The 15,370-nt window shown below is 42.5% G+C and overlaps 1 protein-coding gene across 1 annotated transcript in view; it reads right to left on the minus strand.

Moving 5' to 3' along the window:
* Positions 1–5,250: 5,250 nt before the first annotated feature.
* LOC148442264 (reticulon-2-like) overlaps positions 5,251–15,370 on the minus strand; it is an 80,747-nt gene continuing 70,627 nt past the window's right edge. Inside the window, exons 3-6 of the mRNA XM_088464111.1 lie at positions 11,331–11,469; positions 9,200–9,269; positions 6,702–6,748; positions 5,251–5,268 (exon numbers count right to left, since the gene is read on the minus strand). Of these exons, the coding sequence (XP_088320237.1) occupies positions 5,251–5,268; positions 6,702–6,748; positions 9,200–9,269; positions 11,331–11,469 (274 nt within the window). The remainder of the gene's footprint in view (positions 5,269–6,701; positions 6,749–9,199; positions 9,270–11,330; positions 11,470–15,370) is intronic.

Below are 15,370 nucleotides of genomic sequence, written 5' to 3' on the forward strand. Positions count from 1 at the left end.
AACCCACCTCCGCTTCCCTCTCAGCGAGACCCCTCATATCACTCACTATATTATTACCACCAACCCACCTCCGCTTCCCTCTCAGCGAGACCCCTCATATCATTCACTATATTATTACCACCAACCCACCTCCGCTTCCCTCTCAGCGAGACCACTCATATCACTCACTATATCATTACCACCAACCCACCTCCGCTTCCCTCTCAGCGAGACCCCTCATATCACTCACTATATCATTACCACCAACCCACCTCCGCTTCCCTCTCAGCGAGACCCCTCATATCACTCACTATATTATTACCACCAACCCACCTCCGCTTCCCTCTCAGCGAGACCCCTCATATCACTCACTATATTATTACCACCAACCCACCTCCGCTTCCCTCTCAGCGAGACCTCTCATATCATTCACTATATTATTACCACCAACCCACCTCCGCTTCCCTCTCAGCGAGACCTCTCATATCATTCACTATATTATTACCACCAACCCACCTCCGCTTCCCTCTCAGCGAGACCCCTCATATCACTCACTATATTATTACCCCCAACCCACCTCCGCTTCCCTCTCAGCGAGACCCCTCATATCATTCACTATATTATTACCCCCAACTCACCTCCGCTTCCCTCTCAGCGAGACCCCTCATATCACTCACTATATTATTACCACCAATCCACCTCCGCTTCCCTCTCAGCGAGACCCCTCATATCACTCACTATATTATTACCACCAACCCACCTCCGCTTCCCTCTCAGCGAGACCCCTCATATCACTCACTATATTATTACCACCAACCCACCTCCGCTTCCCTCTCAGCGAGACCCCTCATATCATTCACTATATTATTACCACCAACCCACCTCCACCTCCCTCTCAGCGAGACCCCTCATATCATTCACTATATCATTACCACCAACCCAGCTCCGCTTCCCTCTCAGCGAGACCCCTCATATTACTCACTATATTATTACCACCAACCCACCTCCGCTTCCCTCTCAGCGAGACCCCTCATATCACTCACTATATTATTACCACCAACCCACCTCCGCTTCCCTCTCAGCGAGACCCCTCATATCATTCACTATATTATTACCACCAACCCACCTCCACCTCCCTCTCAGCGAGACCCCTCATATCATTCACTATATCATTACCACCAACCAACCTCCACCTCCCTCTCAGCGAGACCCCTCATATCATTCACTATATTATTACCACCAACCCATCTCCGCTTCCCTCTCAGCGAGACCCCTCATATCATTCACTATATTATTACCACCAACCCAGCTCCGCTTCCCTCTCAGCGAGACCCCTTATATTATTCACTATATTATTACCACCAACCCACCTCCGCTTCCCTCTCAGCGAGACCCCTCATATCACTCACTATATTATTACCACCAACCCACCTCCGCTTCCCTCTCAGCGAGACCCCTCATATCATTCACTATATTATTACCACCAACCCACCTCCGCTTCCCTCTCAGCGAGACCCCTCATATCACTCACTATATCATTACCACCAACCCACCTCCGCTTCCCTCTCAGCGAGACCCCTCATATCACTCACTATATTATTACCACCAACCCACCTCCGCTTCCCTCTCAGCGAGACCCCTCATATCATTCACTATATTATTACCACCAACCCACCTCCGCTTCCCTCTCAGCGAGACCCCTCATATCACTCACTATATTATTACCACCAACCCACCTCCGCTTCCCTCTCAGCGAGACCCCTCATATTACTCACTATATTATTACCACCAACCCACCTCCGCTTCCCTCAGCGAGACCCCTCATATCATTCACTATATTACCACCAACCCACCTCCGCTTTCCTCAGCGAGACCCCTCATATCACTCACTATATCAATACCACCAACCCACCTCCGCTTCCCTCTCAGCGAGACCCCTCATATCACTCACTATATTATTACCACCAACCCACCTCCGCTTCCGTCTCAGCGAGACCCCTCATATCATTCACTATATTATTACCACCAACCCACCTCCGCTTCCCTCTCAGCGAGACCCCTCATATCATTCACTATATTATTACCACCAACCCACCTCCGCTCCCCTCAGCGAGACCCCTCATATCATTCACTATATTACCACCAACCCACCTCCGCTTTCCTCAGCGAGACCCCTCATATCACTCACTATATCATTACCACCAACCCACCTGCACTTCCCTCTCAGCGAGACCCCTCATATCACTCACTATATTATTACCACCAACCCTCCTCCGCTTCCCTCTCAGCGAGACCCCTCATATCACTCACTATATTATTACCACCAACCCTCCTCCGCTTCCCTCTCAGCGAGACCCCTCATATCACTCACTATATTATTACCACCAACCCTCCTCCGCTTCCCTCTCAGCGAGACCCCTCATATCACTCACTATATTATTACCACCAACCCACCTCCACCTCCCTCTCAGCGAGACCCCTCATATCATTCACTATATTCTGGTAGTAACCATCCAATCTACTGCACATGCACACGTCTCTAGGAAAATAGCGCGGCGGACATTTTCCAGGTGTTTTGAGCAGGGTTGAGACAACCGGCACAGGACTTCAGAGAGGTAAGTAATAGAAAATATGAGCCCTCCCTGTACCCATTATAGATACACCACTGACTATAGGTATATTCTGCATCTATAGGTATCTGCTACATCTATATGTATATACTGTATCTATAGCTGTCTGCTACATATATATTTATATACTGTATCTATAGGTATCTGCTACATGTATATACTGTAACTATAGGTGTCTTCTACATCTATATGTATATACTGTATCTATAGCTGTCTGCTACATATATATTTATATACTGTATCTATAGGTATCTGCTACATGTATATACTGTAACTATAGGTGTCTTCTACATATATATGTATATACTGTATTTAAAGGTGTCTTCTACATATATATGTATATACTGTAACTATAGGTGTCTTCTACATATATATGTATATACTGTACTATAGGTATCTTGATGGCTGATAAAAAATAAAAAATATTGGTGACACAGGTGTGTATTTTTTTTTCTCTCTGTTTTTATAGAAACACATTTAATTCTATATCATTATTTAGGCCTTGTGATGCTGGTGTTTTAAGTTTAAGAATCCATTCAGTCTCTTTCCTTTTTAGGGAAGTTGTTATGTTGCCTCCTCTCCAGTGGGGTGTAATTTTCTGCATTCCCCTGAAATAAAGGCCGTGTGGGTCGCTGTTATGTTTTTCCAGAAAGTGTGCAGAAAGGCTATGTGTTTTGAGTCCTTTTTTGATATTATAGAGGTGTTCTGCAATCCTTGTTTTTATTTCCCGTTTTGTTTGGCCTACATATTGTAGGCCACACTGGCATCCCAACAGATAGATCGCCCCCTCTGTATTGCATGATAACTGGTCTTTTATTTGAAAAGCCTCTTTTGTCACATTTCATTGAAATTCTGTATTTGGTTTAGTTCCTGCTCTTTGGTTTTTGCAGCCTGGACAGCTGGTGCAGAAGTGAAAAACCTTTTGTTTTGTCTTTTTTTGTTGTGTGTTCCTGTAGTGGGAGAAAATTGCTTTAAGTTTCTTGCTTTTTTGTAGATTATTCTCGTTTTTTCGGGTAGGTTGCTTCTTAGGTCGTTGCCTAGCATTAGAATGTGCCAGTGTTTATTGAGGATATTCTGTGGTTAGTGGGTTGTTTTGTCGGGAGACGGGATCTTTTGCAAAACTTCCCTTCTGAATTTTTTTTGTTTTTATTTAATCTAAGCAAAAAGACCCTCACATGAGAAGAAGAAAGCGTCCTTAGAAAGGGGTTAAAATATGCTCCACACTTGGGAATCTTTAAATTTGATGTCTTCATAGACACCCAAAAATTCATACGAAAATTAACTATTAAGAAATACTTTGCAAAAGTTCCCGTCTCCCGACAAAACAACCTACTAACCACAGAATACGTACTTACCACTCAAACCACCTTCAACTTTCTTCCCTAGCCACATGAAAGGACCACACATCACTACATTTCAGCGACTAATAGAAAAGGATATTGAAAATCTTCCAGAAAAAACAAAGATCAATTTCACCAAAGAAGAGAGAACAGCACTAAAACATTTAAAAAGAGATACATCTGTAACCATCAAACCAGCAGACAAGGGACGGGGAGTGGTTATTCAAGACACAGAAAAATACAAAGAAGAAGCCACCAAATTGCTATCTGATTCCTCCACCTATAAAAAAACTGAATAAAGACCCAACGGAGCAATTTCAACAATAACTAACTGAGCAGCTGGAGGAAGGCCTAATAATAGACATTATTACAAAGAAAGAATATGAGTTCATCTACCAGAAAGAACCCAAGATCCCTACATTTTATCACCTACCAAAGGTACATAAAGACGCACTGAACCCCCCGGATGACCGATCGTGTCCAGAATAAACTCCATCACTGCAAATCTTTAAAAATACATCAATTTCTTTCTACAAGACCTGGTAGGCAAGCAGCGGAGCTACCTCAAAGACACCATGAATGTACTACAAATTCTTAACACCACAGAATGGCAAGATTCATACATTCTGTGTACCAGTGACATCAAGTCACTTTACACAGTAATAAACCATATGGCAGGATGTGAAGCAACCAGGCACTACCTCTCAAGCCAGACAAATATTTCTAATGCACAAATAAACTTCTTGATGCACAGCATTCGCCTACATTTTACGACATAATTACTTCTGGTATGACGGAGAGTTTTATTTACAGGAATGCGGGATGGCGATGGGTACATCCTTTGCACCAAGCTATGCCAATATGTTCGTGGCTTGGTGGGAGGACTCAAACATATGGAACAACAACCCCTACATCGAGAAGATCAAAGGATGGCACCGTTATATAGATGACATTTTCTTCATTTGGGATGGACCAGAGTTAGAACTGGAGCAATTAATATCATACATGAACAAAAATTGCCTCAACCTGGAATTCACAACAATATACAGTAGAAACTTAGTCATTTTCTTGGGCCTCGAGATTTACATAAAAAATGAGAGGATAGAGACAAGAACCCACTTCAAAAAAGTGAATGGGAACAACATGCTTGCCTCAAATAGAAATCACCATAGAAAATGGATCAGAAACATCCCAGGGGGGGCAAATTAGACATTTGAGGAGAAACTGTACTGAGGACAAGGACTTTTACCAACAAAGCAGTGAGATGAAGAACAAATTCACAAATAAAAGGATTCAAAACCTCAATACTCAATCAACAACTGGAAAAAAGTAAACAACATGAAAATAAAAGAACTTATAACATACAAAAAGAGAGAACAACCAAAGGAACTTCCTGTATCATTCATAACTCAGTATAACAGCAACCACATTGAAATAGAAAATATCCTCAATAAACACTGGCACATTCTAATGCTAGATAACGACCTAAGAAGCAACCTACCCAAAAAAACGAAAATAATCTACAAAAAAGCAAGAAACCTGAAGCAGGACCTAACCAACAATTTTCTCCCACTACAGGAACATACAACAAAAAAAAAGACGAAACAAAAGGTTTTCACTTCTGCACCAACTGTCCAGGCTGCAAAAACCAAACAGCAGGAACTAAACCAAATATAGAATTTCAATCAAATGTGACAAAAGAAGCTTTTCAAATAAAAGACCAGTTATCATGCAATACAGAGGGGGCGATCTATCAGTTGGGATGCCAGTGTGGCCTACAATATGTAGGCCAAACAAAATTGAAAATAAAAACAGGGTTTGCAGAACACCTCTATAATATCAAAAAAGGACTCAAAACACATAGCCTTTCTGCACACTTTCTGGAAACTAGCACCACAAGGCCTAAATACTGATATAGAATTAAATGTGTTACTATAAAAAAAAGAGAGAAAAAAAAATAAAAATACACCCCTGCATCACAAATATTTTTTATTAGCCATCAATTTTTGTTCTTATCCCTTTTTTTATATTTAGATTTTTATTTACTTATCTAATTGTATTTTTTTTATCTTATTTTATTTTATTGATTTATATACATTTTTTATCCTTTAGTTTTTATTTCCTCTTAACTCTCATCTCCCTATATGAAAAGCAACATGAGAATGAACATTTACATTTTTTATAAATAATCCTTTTAACACCCACTAAAAAGCCCATGGAACCCAACTAACATGTGGTTACTGCCAAAAATGGACTTCCTGTTCTGGGCACTTCCTGTTGTTTTCAATAAAGTTTTACAGTAGAAAAATACCTTCAAACAAACAAGCATCATCCTTGAGAAAGAATCTATTGATTTGAAACTCGTTGGATGCAGCACTTCCACAACACTGGACCATACCAGCAACTGGCCCCCCCAACCAGCCCCTAAGAGGCTATAACCATTGTGGTCATATGACCCATTGTTTTTAATTCTATGGCTTTTCACTTTTTCTATTCCCATCCCCAGCCATAACCCTTCCCCATCCTTATTTCTACCTGTTGTTACTTCAATTCTTTTTACTTGATTACCCTTCCCCCATCCCCGTTTTTATAAAAAAAAAAAACTATATATTTTTTTAAAAAACTTTTTTTTTAATTACATTTTTTTTGGTGGCTTTAGTCTAGCACTCAGTCTACAGCTGCAAGGCTATAGTGCTTTTTAGCACCTCACTGTATATTGTATCTATATGTAATTGGGGATTTCGCCACTTACCTGGTTGTGTTTGTACATGACAGGAAATGTGAATACTCCAATTACACCTGTAACAGAGAAAAGTTTAGCTGCTATTTATATACACAACAGCCATATAAGTGCCCCCTACAGCCACGTGGGTACCCTTTACTGTACAGCCCCATATAGCCCAGTGAGAGCAGCCACATGAGAGCCCCTTAGAATGATTAGCATTACTACCTCACAACTCTGGGCCTATCTGTGTATTGTAGGTTCTCTCTATGTATATGTGGGGTTACTCCAGGAGCCCCGGGTATGGTAGAGACTGTGCGAGAAGTGAGGTGAATAATGGAATATATGTCCCACTATGTATACGGTGCCTCAGAGTTGTATATAATGTCCCACTGTGTATACGGTGCCTCCGAGCTGTATATAATGTCCCACTGTGTATATGGTGTTTCTGAGCAGTGTATAATGTCCCACTGTGTATACGGTACCACAGAAAAAAAAAAGAGATTCCCTCCAGCACACTGCAGCAATATTAGCAAAAATACTTGAATCGTACATGATAATAGAAATTCAGAGGTATTGGTTGCATACATTTGCATATATATGATTAAGCGCCGGGCCAGCGTCAAGGCTCCTCTATACCGGCGTCTCTAACATGAAGGGGTTCACGTCTGAGGCGCAGGGCAGCCCAAAAGAATCCAGCCAAGGACCACTCCCAGGGCATCACACGAAAAATGGAAGAAAGGTGAGGTACCCCTAGGAGGTACCCCAAAAACCAAAAACTTGTGGTACCTCCTAGGTGAGTCAGCTCTCAGCTTATACATGTGCTGTTATTATGCAGTACATTAATTGTAATTATATGACCCAGAGTGGGTGCTACTATTTTGTAGCAATAATTTTTTTGGGGTAAGCGTTTGGGCGTGGGGCCCCCGGAGTTGCTCTGGCTGGGACTTTTTCAGGGCATCACCACTTAATTCACATAGGTACTTTTTCATCACCTTTCTATTTGTTTGTTTATTATTTATGTAATTTTAATTCTTTCTTATATTAACACTTATTGATTATCTTGACACATCTATACTTTACACTTCACTATCACCTTTCTTCCATTTTTCGTGTGATGCCCTGGGAGTGGTCCTTGGCTGGATTCTTTTGGGCTGCCCTGCGCCTCAGACGTGAACCTCTTAATGTTAGGGACGCCGGTATAGAGGAGCCTTGACGCTGGCCCGGCGCTTAATCATATATTTGCAAATGTATGCAACCAATACCTCTGAATCTCTATAATCATGTAGGATATAAGTATTTTTGCTGATATTGCTGCAGTGTGCTGGAGGGAATATCCTCTTTTTTTTCTGTGGTTCAGTATAAACCCGGCCCTTTACAAGCACCTGGGTAATGTCATTAATCTGATGTGAGCGACCACTTTACTTTTTATTTGTGTATACGGTGCCTCAGAGCACAATGTGCTGTCACAGCTCTGTATACATTGTGGGAATAAACCTTGCGGAGGCCCCCAGCAGTGGAAATCTCGGGGCCCCCTCGCATATCATCTCTTAATACGTTTTAATTTTTCAACCAACAATTTTAATAAACCGTATTCAGGTTGCACCTAAAATCTTTTACAAACGGACAGAAGATTATAAGAGACAAAGGTAATGTGATGTCTGTGGATTATGTACTGTAAGTGGCTTGTTGGTAAATTACAATAAAGACTCTATAGAGAAAATACTGTATTAATGTAAAGTTTTAGTTTTTTTTAGTTAAATAATTTTTTCTTTCTTTTATAAGAAAGCTCCATTGTGATTTTCTTTCAAAATTAAATCAATATTATTTTGATCCTTTGTCACGGGGCCCCGAAAAAGCGTGGGGCCCACAGGCCGGTGCCCACTCTGACTATTTTGTAATCCGGCACTAACTGTACATATATAATGTCTCACTATGTATACGGTGCCACAGAACTAAATATAATACCCCACTATGTATACGTTGCCGCAGACCTATATATAATACCCCACTATGTATATGGTGCCACAGACCTATATATAATACCCCACTATGTATATGGTGTCACAGACCTATATATAATACCCCACTATGTATATGGTGCCACAGACCTATATATAATACCCCACTATGTATATGGTGCCACAGACCTATATATAATACCCCACTATGTATATGGTGCCACAGAACTAAATATAATACCCCACTATGTATACTGTGCCGCAGACCTATATATAATACCCCACTATGTATATGGTGTCACAGACCTATATATAATACCCCACTATGTATACGGTGCCGCAGACCTATATATAATACCCCACTATGTATATGGTGCCACAGACCTATATATAATACCCCACTATGTATATGGTGCCACAGACCTATATATAATACCCCACTATGTATATGGTGCCACAGACCTATATATAATACCCCACTATGTATACTGTGCCGCAGACCTATATATAATACCCCACGATTTCACACCCTGACAGCGTTGCGCACTTTGCTGGCGGATCCCTTACCCAGGAGCAGCAGAGTGAGTCCATTGACCACAGCTCCAACATACGTGAAGAGGTAGAGGAGGACTAAGAACTGCAGAGACAGAAAGGAAACAATAAAATATCTCCCTTCCCTGTACACTGTATGCACCTGACAGGGAGAAGGCCGAGCGTCCTGCCAGGAGTGTACAAAGAAAGATGGCGGTCGTCGCTGTGTGTAAATGAAGGGGGAAAACAGATCCTGACACTGTAAAAAGGACCACGTTCCTTAACAACCAATCAGAAAGTTGCTTTCATTTCCTAAACAGCAGTAGAATAATGAGCGTTATTGGAATGAAATAGGGTGCGACTTTGGCGGTGGTTTGAGAATTGCGGCAAATCCCCACCAAACTGCCGGATTTAATACCACCAAACCGGCAATTTCAGCCAAAGTCCTTCAGAAAATGGCTGGCAAGACTGCGTTACACGATATACAGGCACACACGATATACAGGCACACACGATATACAGGCACACACGATATACAGGCACACGTGATATACAGGCACACGTGATATACAGGCACACATGATATACAGGCACGTGATATACAGGCACACATGATATACAGGCACACATAGTATACAGGCACACATGATATACAGGCACACATGATATACAGGCACAGGATATACAGGCACACATGATATACAGGCACACATGATATACAGGCACACATGATATACAGGCACACACACGATATACAGGCACACGTGATATACAGGCACGTGATATACAGGCACACATGATATACAGGCACATGATATACAGGCACACATGATATACAGGCACACATGATATACAGGCACACATAGTATACAGGCACACATGATATACAGGCACACATGATATACAGGCACAGGATATACAGGCACACATGATATACAGGCACACATGATATACAGGCACAGGATATACAGGCACACATGATATACAGGCACACATGATATACAGGCACAGGATATACAGGCACACATGATATACAGGCACACATGATATACAGGCACACATGATATACAGGCACACATGATATACAGGCACGTGATATACAGGCACACACGTGATATACAAGCACGTGATATACAGGCACACATGATATACAGGCACATGATATACAGGCACACATGATATACAGGCACACATGATATACAGGCACAGGATATACAGGCACAGGATATACAGGCACACACGATTTACAGGCACACATAGTTTACAGGCACACATGATATACAGGCACACATAATATACAGGCACGTGATATACAGGCACGTGATATACAGGCACATGATATACAGGCACATGATATACAGGCACATGATATACAGGCACACATAATATACAGGCACGTGATATACAGGCACATGATATACAGGCACATGATATACAGGCACACATAATATACAGGCACACATAGTATACAGGCACACATGATATACAGGCACGTGATATACAGGCACACATGATATACAGGCACGTGATATACAGGCACATGATATACAGGCACATGATATACAGGCACACATAATATACAGGCACACATAGTATACAGGCACACATGATATACAGGCACATGATATACAGGCACACATGATATACAGGCACGTGATATACAGGCACATGATATACAGGCACATGATATACAGGCACACATAATATACAGGCACACATAATATACAGCCACGCGATATACAGCCACGCGATATACAGCCACACGATATACAGGCACGCGATATACAGGCACATGAAAGATAAGTAACTGTACAAGTGCACAATATAATCCATCAGTGTGGACCCAAATAACGGGAATATATTACTGGCCCCGCTATTTACCTCAGAAATAATAGTGACCTCCGTATAACAAGTATTCATCAAACAGTTTATTGTGCTCGTCATTTACATTTTACTTTTATTATTTATTCATTTATAAAATGATTGTTTGGAGACTCTTCTAGGTGTGTTACCGCGGGTCAGGTTTATTATAATTATACAGAAGAGTCCTCTCATCAATATGCTCTGACTCCTCCCTCTCATTGGCGTTAGGCAGAGACAGGAGGGGACAATGTGTAACGTGTCGCTGTGACATTATATTTGGGTTATATAATAATTATTGTGTTACCTTTAGTGACTCCTTTGTGTCCTGCACCAGGAAGAGGCGACGCAGCGTGGAAAGTGCACTAAGGAATAGAACCACAATACGGGCTGTAATGGCTTCCACCTGCTGTTCCGGGAGTATGGGCTCAGCATCCAGGTACTTCCTGAGGAGAGCGGAGACCGTTATACAACACTCTGCTACATCATATACAGGGAGTGCACACTATACCCCTACACTAAGCAACAACACTCTGTTACATCATATACAGGGAGTGCACACTATACCCCTACACTGATACGTCCTACACCGAGCAACAACACTCTGCTACACCGAGCAACAACACTCTGTTACATCACATACAGGGAGTGCACACACTATACCTCTACACTGATACCTCATACACCGAGCAACAATACTCTGCATAATCATACACAGGGAGTGCGCACACTATAACCCTACACTGATACCTCCTACACCGAGCAACAACACTATACTACATCATACACAGGGTGTGCACACTATACCTGTACACTGATACCTCCTACCCCGAGCAACAACACTCTGCTACACCGAGCAACAACACTATGCTAAACTGAGCAACAACACTCTGCTACATCATATACAGGCAGTGCACACTATACCCTACACTGATACCTCCTACACCGAACAACAACACTCTGCTACATCATATACAGGGAGTGCACACACTATACCCCTAAACTGATACCTCCTACACCGAGCAACAACACTCTGCTACATCATATACAGGGAGTGCACACTATACCCCTACACTGATACCTCCTACACTGAGTAACAACACTCTGCAACATCATATACAGGGAGTGCACACTATACCCCTACACTGATACCTCCTACACTGAGCAACACTACTCTGCTACACCGAGCAACAACACTCTGCTACATCATATACAGAGAGTGCACACTATACCCCTACACTGATACCTCCTACACTGAGCAGCAACACTCTGCTACACTGAGCAACAACACTCTGCTACATCATATACAGGGAGTGCACACACTATAACCCTACACTGATACCTCCTACACTGAGCAACACCACTCTACTACATCATATACAGGGAGTGCACACTAAACCCCTACACTGATACCTCCTACTGAGCAACAACACTCTGCTACACCAAGCAACAACACTCTGCTACACTGAGCAACAACACTCTGCTACACTAAGCAACAACACTCTGCTACATCATACACAGGGAGTGCACACACTATACCTCTACACTGATACCTCCTACACCGAGCAACAACACTCTGCTACATCATATACAAGGTGTGCACACACTATATCTCTACACTGATACCTCCTACACTGAGCAACAACTCTCTACTACATCATATACAGGGAGTGCACACTATACCCCTACACTGATTCCTCCTACACGGTGCAACAACACTGCTACACCGAGCAACAACACTCTGCTACATCATATACAGGGAGTGTACACACTATACTTCTACACTGATATCTCCTACACTGAGCAACAACACTCTGCTACACTGAGCAACAACACTCTGCTACACTAAACAACACTCTGCTACATCATATATAGGGAGTGCACACTATACCCCTACACTGATACCTCCTACACTGATCAACAACACTCTGCTACATCATATACAGGGAGTGCACACTATACCCATATACTGATACCTCCTACACTGAGCAACACTCTGCTACACTGAGCAACAACACTCTGATACACCGAGCAACAACACTCTGCTAGATCATATACAGGGAGTGCGCACACTATAACCCTACACTGATACCTCCAACACCGAGCAACAACACTATGCTACATCATAAACAGGGAGTGCACACTATAGCTGTACACTGATACCTCCTACACCGAGCAACAACACTCTGCTACACCGAGCAACAACACTCTGCTACACCAAGCAACAACACTCTGCTACACCAAGCAACAACACTCTGCTATATCATATACAGGGAGTGCACACTATACCCCTTCACTGATACCTCCTACACCGAGCAACACTCTGCTACACTGAGCAACAACACTCTGCTACACCGAGCAACAACACTCTGCTACATCATATACAGGGAGTGCACACTATACCCCTACACTGATACCTCCTACACTGAGCAACAACACTCTGGTACATCATATACAGGGAGTGCACACTATACCCCTACACTGATACCTCCTACACCGAGCAACAACACTCTGCTACATCATATACAGGTAGTGCATACACTATACCCCTACACTGATACCTCCTACACCGAGCAACACTCTGCTACACCGAGCAACAACACTCTGCTACATCATATAAAGGGAGTGCACACTAAACCCCTACACTGATACCTCCTACACTGAGCAACAACACTCTGCTACACCAAGCAACATTACTCTGCTACACTGAGCAACAACACTCTGCTACACTGAGCCACAACACTCTGCTATATCATATACAGGGAGTGCACACACTATAACCCTACACTTATACCTCCTACACCGAGCAACACTCTGCTACATCATACACAGGGAATGCACACTATACCCATACACTGATACCTCCTACCGAGCAACAACACTCTGCTACACTGAGCAACAACACTCTGCTACATCATATACTGGGAGTGCACACTATACCCCTACACTGATACCTCCTACACTGATCAAAAACACTCTGCTACACTGAGCAACAACACTCTGCTACATCATATACAGGGAGTGCACACTAAACCCCTACACTGATACCTCCTACCGAGCAACAACACTCTGCTACATCATATACAAGGAGTGCACACACTATATCTCTACACTGATACCTCCTACACCGAGCAACAACACTCTGCTATATCATATACAAGGAGTGCGCACTATAGCCCTACACTGATACCTCATACACTGAGCAACAACATTCTGCTACACCAAGCAACAACACTCTGCTACATTGTATACAGGGAGTGCACACACTATACCTCTACACAGATACCTCCTACACTGAGCAACAACACTCTGCTACATGATATATAGGGAGTGAGCACACACTATACCCCTACACTGATACCTCCTACACTGAGCAACAACACTCTGCTATATCATATACAGGGAGTACACACTATACCCCTACATTGATACCTCCTACACTGAGCAACAACACTCTGCTACATCATATACAGGGAGTGCACACTATACCCCTACACTGATACCTCCTACACTGAGCAAAAACACTAAGCTACATCATATACAGGGAGTGAGCACACACTATACCCCTACTCTGAAACCTCCTACACTGAGCAACAACACTCTGCTACATCATGTACAGGGAGTGCACACTATACCCCTACACTGATACCTCCTACACTGAGCAAAAACACTAAGCTACATCATATACAGGGAGTGAGCACACACTATACCCCTACTCTGAAACCTCCTACACTGAGCTACAACACTCTGCTACATCATATACAGGGAGTGCACACTATACCCCTACAATGATACCTCCTACACTGAGCTACAACACTCTGCTACATCATATACAATGAGTGCACACTATACCCCTACACTCTAATACCTCCTACACCGAGCAACAACACTGCTATATTATATACCATGTGAAATTTATGCCATATAGAAAATTGCACTGTAATTGCAACTAAAGCAAAAAGTTGTGAAAGATCACATACGAACCAGGGGACTATCTAAATCCTGATGAAGTGGATAGAGCAAAGGGAACCATTGATCATAGATCATTTTCAAGAATGCACACTGTTTGAGACAAATACCGAGAACACGGCTTTGCTCACAAAGGATACAAAGCCGAAAATACTTAAGAACAAGTGTTACATGTATCACATTATGAGACATAATGCCTTTGAATGCAGATTGGGAGACTTGGTTTGGTCTGGAAGAAAGCCAAGTGTCAATCTCCATGTCTTTGGGTGCAGAGCATATGCAAACATCCCTAAAGATAAAAGGTGTAAACTGGATCTGACATTGTTGGATTAAATCAATACATGGACTGTTGACACGATAAACCACCATAAGATAGTC

The sequence above is a fragment of the Taudactylus pleione genome, unplaced genomic scaffold (genome assembly GCF_031769625.1).
Source record: "Taudactylus pleione unplaced genomic scaffold, aTauple2 ptg001588l, whole genome shotgun sequence".
Lineage (NCBI taxonomy): Eukaryota > Metazoa > Chordata > Amphibia > Anura > Myobatrachidae > Taudactylus > Taudactylus pleione.